Source organism: Phyllopteryx taeniolatus, chromosome 18 (assembly GCF_024500385.1).
Source record: "Phyllopteryx taeniolatus isolate TA_2022b chromosome 18, UOR_Ptae_1.2, whole genome shotgun sequence".
In the NCBI taxonomy this organism is placed as follows: Eukaryota; Metazoa; Chordata; class Actinopteri; order Syngnathiformes; family Syngnathidae; genus Phyllopteryx; species Phyllopteryx taeniolatus.
The window spans coordinates 6,795,614-6,806,614 of NC_084519.1; the positions used below are offsets into that span (position 1 = coordinate 6,795,614).

Below are 11,001 nucleotides of genomic sequence, written 5' to 3' on the forward strand. Positions count from 1 at the left end.
ATGCTGAGAAGATCAACGGTACCCCTCTACCCACTCTTTAGGACTTGCACGCTGCAAGAACTAAGGGCAGGCAAAATTCTCTTGGACCCATCACATGCTGGTCACCACCTTTTTCAACTCCTTCCCTCAGAGAAGCACTATCAAACAATGCACACTATAACGAGCAGACATTCCAATAGCTTCTTTCCCTTTGCCATTAACCCATTAAACAGTTGACTAATAATTCCACATTGACATTTTGCCACTGTGGCCAATTTTGCATATCTCTGTTGTGGCATTATTACCTAATTAACTGTTGTAGCGCTGTCACTCTGCGTTATTTGCATAACTGTAGATGATCAGTATTGCCACTCCTTGACACTACATTTCTCGAGGACCCTCTGCACCATTTTGCTTACTTGTTATATCAGAATTATTGCACAACTGGACGAAGATATATATATATATAAAAAAAAAAAAAACATCCTTATCAATGTAAAAACCAGAGATAGAAAGTCCAGATCTCTTACCTTGTCCTCTCTGCAACAAGGGCACTTGAAGAAGGCAACATGCTTCCTTACAGTGCCCGGTGCCAGTGCAGATCTACTGCTGTGATAGTGGGCCCGATCCTGCAAGACTCTAGACACGGTACACTGCAACTAAAAGTACCAATAACATCTATCCATCCATTTCCAATACTACGTGTCCTCATTAGGGTCGCAAATGAGCTAGAAAATGGATGGATGGAACTATTCCCACTTTTTTTACCAGGTTGTTCAACATAATTCTAGCGAGTGAGAAGATGCCTGAGGAATGGAGGAAATGTGCGCTGGTGCCCATTTTTAAGAACAAGGGTGATGTGTATAGCTGTGGGAACTATAGAGGAATAAAGTTGAGAAAAGAGTAGTGGAGGCTAGACTCAGGACAGAAGTGAGTATTTACAGGAAACAATATGGTTTCATGCCTAGAAAGAATACCACAGATGCATTATTTGCCATGAGGGTGTTGATGGAGAAGTACAGAGAAGGTCAGAAGGAGCTACACTGTGTCTATGTAAATCTAGAGAAAGCCTATGGCAGAGTACCCAGAGAGGAACTGTGGTACTGCATGCGGAAGTCTGGAGTGGCAGAGAAGTATGTTAGAATAATACAGGACATGTATGAGGGCAGCAGAACAGTGGGGAGCTGTGCTGTAGGCGTGACAGAGGAGTTTAAAGTGGAGGTGGGAGTGCATCACGGATCACCACTGAGCCCCTTCCTGTTTGCAGTGGTGATGGATAGGCTGACAGATGAGGTTAGACTGTAATCCCTGTGGACCATGATGTTCGCTAATGACATTTACATCTGCAGTGATAGCAGGGAGCAGATGGAGGAACAGTTAGAAAGGTGGATGCATGCACTGGAAAGAAGAGGAATGAAGATTAGCCTAAGTAAGAATATATGTGCATGAATGGCAGCGGTGGAGGGGGAAGAGTGAGGCTACAGGGAGAAGAGATAGTGAGGGAGAAGGACTTAAAATACTTGTGGGCAACAGTCCAGAGCAATGGTGAGTGTGGTAAGGAAGTGAAGAAACAGGTCCAAGCAGGTTGGAACGGGTGGAGGAAGGTGTCATGTGTGTTATGTGACAGAAGAGCCTCTGCTAGGATGAAGGACAAAGTTTATAAAACAGTGGTGAGGCCAGCCATGATGTACGGATTAGAGACAGTGGCACTGAAGAGACAACAGGAAGCAGAGCTTGAGGTGGCGGAAATGAAAATGTTGAGGTTCTCTCTAGGAGTGACCAGGTTGGATAGGATTAGAAATGAGCTCATCAGAGGGACAGCCAAGGTTATATGTTTTGGAGACAAAGTTAGAGAGAGCAGACTTCGATGGTTTGGACACATCCAGAGGAGAGAGAGTGAGTAGATTGGTAGAAGGGTGATGAGGATGGAGCTGACAGGCAAGACAGCTCGAGGAAAACCAAAGAGAAGGTTGATCGATGGAGTGAGGGAAGACATGAGGGCAGTTGGTGTTAGAGAGGAGGATGCAGGAGATAGGCTTACATGGAAAAGGATGACTCGCTGTGGCGACCCCAAACAGGCCCAAAAGGAAAAGATGGTATCTGGAATGCTCATTGTGGATAAGAGGCATGAAGTTACAGATATCGCAAATGTTTCTTTTGACTTGCGAAATTGAATTTCAGATATCGTCAAAACTTATCCAGTCTGGCTATTAAATGTTAAGTAGGCTTGCAATACAATAGCCAAACACGAGTTATTGGGGTTTTCACACTTATTTCCGTAAATTAATAAATGGTAGTGTTGTGTTATGGGCTGTACATACAGATTATAAACGAAGGATTTTTAGAGATTTTACGGCATACCAAAGACACATGAAGCTAATTGAAAGCTAACGTGTAGCCACATTGCGTGACTCAAGTGGAACTATAGTAACTTAACTTTATAATACCTTGCTTCACCATATAATATTACAATATTACATATCGTATTGATCTTATTTAATGAAATTTGGCACAAAAAAACTATGACAAAAGATACATTCTACATTAGCTAATAACTTGCATCTTAGTCTTATAAGAGTTACTTTTGGTGCTATTTTACCTTTTATAGTAGGCCTACTATCGTATACAAATTACGAATGGATGCGCCTTAAAATACGTTTCAAATCAACAAATTAACACTTACTCGTACGTCTATTCGTCAAGAGACATGAAATCTTTAGTGTAGACCGAAAATAAAAGTTGTCGATCAATTATATCTCCACAATCAGGCCAGGTGGACGGATTAATTGGTACACATTTGTCCACATAACTTCGTATTTAATGCAAATCCTGGGTGCCGCTGTTGTACAGATCAGCTTTGCTTGGCATCAACTGACCCAAACTTGCACACTGCGAAGCCACGAAAACGAGGTTTCTTAGCCAATGGAAGTGAAGGGGACTTCTGTCACTCAATGCGATGCGCATGCGCATGCCCCGGATATCGCGATTACGCTCCCCTAGCATTTGCGACCACAGTTGCTTTAGCGAACGATTTGCACATTGAAAATAATCTACCCCCAAAATGTTTCAACACACACTTATCTGGCTGCATTCCTGTAACGTATCAAGTCGACTTTACATACCATTTATGTTCATCAATAAGGTTAATTAGAAAACCGCGTTCATTATTTATTATTTTTTTCATTGGGTGTGATCGAAAGTGTTTCCGGGTACTCGGAGGCCAAAGTTCGTCATTTTTTTTTTGTTTTTTTTTTTAAACATCGTGCTGTATTTATATATTGAATATTATTGGTATAGTATTTGTCACTAATGTAGTTGATTTATTCCGAACAGCTACGTGGAATGCAAATTATGATAAAATGCTGCTCACGCGACGTGGGGCAAGCAAACTTTACCGGGATGACGCAACCGTGACGTCAGCGACCATAAAGTGCATTAGTTGAATTGAAAAAAATATATCTAAAGAGCCGAAACACCAAACTTTTTTTCCAGAGAAGATTTTCACTTTTTGCTGCGGTCGAGATGCCGACTTCATACATACTACGCTCAACAAGTCTGCATCTTGCCATGATGTCAACTGTGAGTTTTCAACAATTCGCTTGAATTATTTTATTTCGATTTAACCGTTAATTTCTCCTCAAGTAATTCTTTGCTAACGTGTTCATCGACGAACACAATTGCTACAGAACCAATATGCAATAGACGTGTCTTAACAGAGTATAGGAACGTTAGAGTGAGTGTCAATCTTTTTTAAGCGTTGGCACTTGCTATACTAACGTTAAAGTAACCGTGCAAACTCGTTAGCTTTATATATATGCCCCCAAAAAAGGTGAAATTTCAGGATGGACCTTAATGCACTAGCTAGAACCTGCCGGGGAACTTAATTTGACCTTCTCTGAACTTTTAAAGAATCCCTAACTTTTTGGGAGTCGTGTAAATAAAGAAGATAAAGCATCATTTACTATAAATCGCTGAGTTCTAAAGCTATGATCAAATAATTATTTGTTCAACTCCACAAGTTGAACGTGCGAAAAACGTTACCCTTTTTGAATCACCCCCTAAACAGTTCATAAACCTTAGAAAATGGATGGCATGGTGGACGGATGGATGGAAAGTACTCATGTGACTGTTGAAAGTGACTATTGCTGCTGTTCTCTAAAACGTGTGTGTTTTTGCAGCTTTCCATGGCTGGAGTCCAGCATGACCATGCCCACTATCGGAGCAGTAGTTTTGCTCTGGCACAAGATGGCAAAAGAAAGAAGTATCATGTTATCAAGTGTCACTGTTGTACTGAGTACAGGGTAAGATATTTGGATTTTCTACTGTATTGTAAACCCATAATTATCATTGAGGATGCATTCCTTAGGGCGTCGGCGTTTACTGACCCGAAACTGCCAGATTCAAAAGTCGCTGTGTTATAAGCCTTTAAGCAACTGATAATTGAACACAAATGGTGCATCAACACATGTAGATTGACGATAAAACAATACTCGCAGCAGGCACACATTCCTTATCCTCTGCGAAAATCGACATATTACTGCAGTTTCCTGTGTCACTTATAAAAGTTGTGAAAGGGTTCTTCGTTTTGTGTTTTCATGACTGTATTATGCTGCTCCCCGGTGGCCTAGTTGCACATACCAACAGGAGTTCAACTAACTAGCAATTACACGATGTGAAAACATTTTACTTACACCCACTCAGAATGAGCCGAAAGATACTGCTAAATAAAGCAAAGCCTGGTATACTGTATATAAAGAGCATTGTCATAGAGGTGAGAGAATGACAGACAGGTCAGCATTTTGATGCATTAAAACAATTTAACTTCAAATAGAAGTTTAACAAGTGTGAATTATTTTCTCGCAAGCAAGCTTTTTTTCACACCGGTTGCACCGGAGGTCATAAATCAAGTGTGGTTTGTACAACAGTGGAGTCATATATATATATATATATATATATATATATATATATATAGTATAACAAATTACAACAAATCATCAGGAAAATAATTCAAATTTGCTCAACTTGCAGCCTGTCCAGAGCTCCAAAGCTCCCCCGAACAGGAGGAGGTCTTATAAAAATGAACCAGAAGCAGTGGCACCCATTCCTCTCTCAGCCATCCCGCATGATGACCTCCCAGTGGCGTCAGTTTTGCCTCGCATTCCACAGCCCCCAATCTCCTCTGCATTTGAACCACTCACCATTTCCAACTTTTCAGTGGAGGAGTATCAACGTATCTATTATGAGACTGTGGCTCACAAATTGAGGTTTGTTTGGCTTACAAATGTCATCAAGACATTGTTCACGATTACAATGCGTTTATTTAATGTTGCAATTGTTATTGTCACAGGTTCAAGAATAGAGGGTCCAGAACATACAGTCTGGAAAAGGGACGCTGCATCAAACAGAACCTGTGGGAACGTGTGGGCCATCCCACGTTCACAACAACAGAGGATGCAGATGGCCGTGTGCATATCACCCCATCGTACGGCGCTGGGGTCCTTCCTCCTCAGTATGATGTCGATATTTCACATGAGCCCAAACCTCTAAAGTTGTCAACAACATTGTGAGAAGAAGAGAGCTGATGTGATCATCAACACACAGTCTGTTTGCTACAGCAGCTTCATGTGTGACACATGGAAACTCAAGACGTGGGGTACACCCTTGGATGGGTCACCAGTCAATCGCAGGGCAAATATAATCATTCACACTCTTATTGAAACCTGTGGGATATTTAGAGTCTTCAGTCTTCTGACTCACACTCAAGATGGCAGTGGGGTTTTCCTGAGCTGCATCAACAAAAACATCACCCATGTCTTTATCTGCTTGCATACTTGAGGCTCTACAGCATATGCTGAATTTAACATTTTAAAGCATGTTTGTATATAGTTAAATAACAGTTTATGAATGATATTTTTTGACAACGCCATACAATACAATAGGAAAGTACTGGTACACACTCCTCGCAGTTGTTCAATCACAACCATAGTTGTTGCCCTTTTAAAATTTGTTTTTATTGGCTTGGATCTTAAATGTACTTGTGTGTCAAGTAAGACTGTAATCTTTTCATAATACTGTGGATACAGTAGATCCTGAAGATACAGTACAAGAGAATACTGGTTCACAAAAAGTATCTGCTAGTGGGTGCCACTTTTAAATTTCATTGAGTGATTCAATAATTTTAGGTATTTGTTTTAAATGGATTTAGAAATTTTATTGAGGGATTCAATAATTTGATACATTCTTTTTAAAAGTAAACAAACTCAAACCAGTTGCTTCCATATTACCAGTATTTATATATTTCTGACCTTGCAGAATTTGACCCTTTTTTTAGTGGTGTTTTGTTTGTCAACAATAATAAAGCTCACGTACCTGTACACTTGTTTTGTGTTTTCAATTTGAGAAAATCAACGCAAGCATGCATTGAGACATTTATATATTTATTTATATATATATTTATATATATATATATTAGGGTGGTCCTTATTTTTGAACTTTTGATTTTTCATCAGCGAAGGCCTGGATATGGTGTGAAACCATGAGAAAACACCTCCTGTGAAGTTTCACATCGATCGGACATATTTAAGATGTGCCCCAAAGCCAATTTGGCGCAGTAGTCTAAAAAAAGATGAAAAGTTTACTTTTGTTAGATTTTTTTGAAAAATGCACATAAATGTTGGGTTAAAAAGACTCGTTAGGGGTGTAAAACATGGAGAAAAGAAATTCCCCCCAGAATCGGTAAAAGTTATGTACAAAAGGCACACCTGGGTCACCCACGCTGACCTGCATGCATTAGCCCCTCACCGGGGGGTCTCGCGGGAGCCTAAACCCCAATCATTGTTGCAAAGTTAACGTCGACTTGCGGACGTCGGGGAAGCGACGTCGATGATCCTCGACGACCTGGAGAAGGAATTGTCTTCCTCGTCCTCCGTGAGGATGGCGCTGTAGCTCTGAATCAGAGCCACGCCCTGTTCGGCAAAGTCGTTGACAAGCTTGAGGGACTCGGCTCGGCGGCGGGCGAGCTGGTAGTCCTGGCGGGCTGGCCACTCGGCCGGGTCCACCTCAAGGAAGTCCGACGGGCCAAGGGCGCCCAGGAGAAACTTGGAGCTTGACGAAGCGGCAGCGTCTTCCTCATCAGGACAGTCAGGTCAGGCTCCAGTGAAATCCGCTTAGGCGGATCTTCCGCGCCATTTCGGTCAAAGGCAGCCACCATCAGCCTCTTCTCCTCCAACGTGGTCCTCAGGTCGAACAGAGCGAGCGACACCAGCTCCTCTGAGATGTACCAGAGATGCCACCCAAACACCTTCGATGCCTCCCTTGCGATTTCCTTGTCCTTGTAGGACACGAGTGAGCGGTAGAAGGCCAGGTCCTAGGCCGGAGCACGGGTTGCCAGCGGGGCTTCGTACCACGCCGGCACGTACAGCGTCACAGTGAAGAGGATGAAGCGAGCCAAGTTCTTCTCCACCGCCTTGGTGAGCTTGAATTGTCCGCGGAATAAGATTATCTTCAATGCGTATATCAGTTTGCCCATCAAGTGAGCGCAGTGGTAGGCTCCAGGCTTGAACATACTGATTCCTTGAGGGGGAACGCCGCCCAGAGCGACGATCGTCAAGTTGAGGAGATCCCGATAGTCATCGCGGGGCGTAGCTTGGAGCTTCTCCTTGCAGAACATGATGACTTTGTCACTGGTGGGTGGGATCGGCTCAATCGGCTCAATCGGCTCGAACACCGTCTGGTCGATGGACTCCCATCCGGCCTTGAAGCGTTTGAAGAGTTCGATGTCGGGCCCAGACGACGGTGCGAAACAGGCGCCGAACGATTTGTCGGCCACGATCTCAAGAATGTGGTGCAGGAGATTCCGCTCAAGTCGCTGCTGGACGTGGGTACAGGCTCCGCCGCGCACGTCAGTGTTGGAGCCGGTAGTGTCGAAAGACATCCCCACAACACGTTCAGCGACGCCCCAGTCCTCCAGGCAGCTGATAACCACGGTGGCAACATCGTCACCCTTCCCGCTGGGCAAGCGTGGGACGCCGAGGAGCTTGTTAACGCCATCACCGGAAACGAGGATGGGAAGGCCCTCGGTTGCCGTTGTGTCGGTGATATCGGCGAGGATCTTTCCGTCCCAGTGGACAACGAGGGGGACGAACGCCTCCCGGATCTCCTTCGCCACATCCTCCCTGATGCGCCTCCGGTGTCGTCGAATCGATTGCCGGTTGACTGCAAGGTTCGAGGGGATTGGGCTGTACGCCTCAGCAGAAGCATGGAGGATGTGGACAGCGCTACGGTCAGATGTCCTTTTCGATCGAGCGCAGCTGCAATCTGCGGGGTCACCGCCGAGGCTCGAGCTCTGCTGCGCTTTGGGGGGGAGGGAGCAAAAGAGCGCCCGGCGCCATCATCATTGCCATCGTCTTCATTAGCTGTTTCCGTGGCACTGCTTGAGGAAGAACTCGCCACTTTGACAGTGCACTCTTCCGCGGTGGCGGTGCGCTTTATGGATCGTTTCATACGACGCCCTTCAAGCGCCGCAAACTTGCCGTCGATGCCCAACATGACCCCCTTGCGGCCGTCCTTGTCGCGCTGCATGGCGACGTCAAAGAGGAGGTCGAGGCAGGTCACGAATTCTTCACGCTTTTTTGTCTCCGTCTGGGACTTGCGGCTCTTGTGTTTTCCCAGAGCACGCCACAGATCGTACTCATTTGTCACCTTTTTAGCTGCGTGGTGTTTTTCCTTCGTGGAGATCTTGGCCTTCTCCCAGAACAAGAACACCTACTCCACCACCAGGTTCGCCACCTCCTTAACCGTCTTCTTTTCTTGATTTTGGAAGTGGAAGAACCGGCTCAACACTTCCTTCATGGAGGGCAGCTGCTTCCCCATCATCGGCTGGCGGTTCGGCTGGCCGATGAGCCAGACCTCCGTCGCCTTCCTCGTTGCTTTCGCGGTCGCCATGCTTGTCACTCGAATACTTCCCACAACACAAATAACACCTGAAACTGATGGAGAACAAAATTAGTGAATAATAAAATATGGTAACTAAAATACAATTGACCACACAAAATGTCAAGTTTTTTCCCAACATTTTACACCCTAACGAGTCTTTTGAACCCAACTTTCAAGTGCACTTTTTTCAAAAATTTCCTAACAAAGGTACGCTTGTTAGTTTTTTATACTACTGCGCCAAATTGGCTTTGGAGCACCTCTTAAATATGTCCGATCGATCTGAAACTTCACAGGAAGTGTTTTCTCATGGTTTCACACCATAGCCTTCGCTCATTGAAATATTCATTTCTCAAATTCTCCCTACAAATAAAGACCACCCTATATTATTGACTAATAATTCCATATTGACATTTTGCAGCTGTGGCCAATTTTGCACATCTCTGTTGTGGCATTATTACCTAATTAATTGTTGCTTCGTCACTCTGCGTTATTTGCATAACTGTAGATGATCAGTATTGCCACACTACTAGGCACTACATTTCTTGAGAACCCTCTGCACCATTTTGCTTACTTGTTATATAAGAATTATTGCACAACTGGACAAAGATAAAAATAAAAAATAAAAAACATCCTTATCAATGTAAAAACCAGAGATAGAAAGTCCAGATCTCTTACCTTGTCCACACTGCAACAAGGACACTTGGGGAAGGCAACATGCTTCCTTACAGTGCCCGGTGCAAGTGCAGATCTACTGCTGTGATAGTGGGCCCGATCCTGCAAGACTCTAGACACGGTACACACGGTACACACACGGTACACACACACACACACACACACACACACACACACACACATTTTAGAAAACAGTAGTCAGCAGTAACTAAAAGTTTGTTGGAACACACCCTCCGGTCCCCCTTCTTAAAAAGGGGGACCACCACCCCTGTCTGCCAATCCAGAGGCATTGTCCCAGAGGTCCACGTGATGTTGCAGAGGCGTGTCAACCAGGACAGCCCGACAACATCTAGAGCCTTGAGGAACTCCGGGCGAATCTCATCCATCCCCGGGGCCTTGCCACCGAGGAGCTTTTTAACCACCTCGGTGACCTCAACCCCAGAGATAGGAGAGCCCTCCTTAGAGAACCCAGACTCTGCTCCCTCATGGGAAGGCGTGTCGGTGGAATTGAGGAGGTCTTCGAAGTATTCTCCCCACCGGCTCACAACGTCCCGAGTTGAGGTCAGCAGCGCCCCATCCCCACTATACACAGTGTTGATGGTGCACTGCTTCCCCCTCCTGAGATGCCGGATGGTGGACCAGAATTTCCTCGAAGCCGTCCGGAAGTCTTTCTCCATGGCCTCACCAAACTCCTCGCAGGCCCGAGTTTTTGCTTCAGCGACCATCGAAGCTGCATTCCGCTTGGCCAGCCGGTACCCATCAGCTGCCTCAGGAGTCCCACAGGCCAAAACGGCCCGATAGGACACCTTCTTCAGCTTGTCGGCATCCCTCACCGTTGGTGTCCACCAACGGGTTCGGGGATTGCCGCCACAACAGGCACCGACCACCTTACGACCTTATGGAGGTGCGGAACATGGTCCACTCGGACTCGATGTCCCCCGCCTCCCCCGGAACGTGAGCAAAGTTCTGTCGGAGGTGGGAGTTGAAACTCCTTCTGACAGGGGATTCTGCCAGACGTTCCCAGCAGACCCCCACAATACGTTTGGGCCTGCCACGTCGGACTGGCATCTTCCCCCACCATCGGAGCCAACTCACCACCAGGTGGTGATCAGTTGACGGCTCCGCCCCTCTCTTTACCCGAGTGTCTAAGACATGCGGCCGCAAGTCCGATGACACGACCACAAAGTCGATCATCGAACTGCGACCTAGGGTGTCCTGGTGCCAAGTGCACGTGTGGACACCCTTATGCGTGAACATGGTGTTTGTTATGGACAATCCGTGATGAGCACAGAAGTCCAATAACAGAACACCGCTCGGGTTCTCATCGGAGGGGCCGTTCCTCCCAATCACGCCCTTCCAGGTCTCACTGTCATTGCCTACGTGAGCATTGAAGTCCCCCAGCAGAACGATGGAGTG

At 45.6% G+C, this 11,001-nt stretch overlaps 1 protein-coding gene across 1 annotated transcript; it reads left to right on the forward strand.

The window, feature by feature from the left end:
- Window positions 1-3,382: 3,382 nt before the first annotated feature.
- Window positions 3,383-5,546, forward strand: LOC133468674 (uncharacterized). The gene is made up of 4 exons (XM_061754858.1): window positions 3,383-3,558; window positions 4,158-4,280; window positions 5,008-5,243; window positions 5,327-5,546. The coding sequence occupies exons 1-4, from the start codon at window positions 3,502-3,504 to the stop codon at window positions 5,544-5,546; spliced, it is 636 nt and encodes a 211-aa protein (XP_061610842.1). The 5' UTR covers window positions 3,383-3,501.
- Window positions 5,547-11,001: the final 5,455 nt, after the last annotated feature.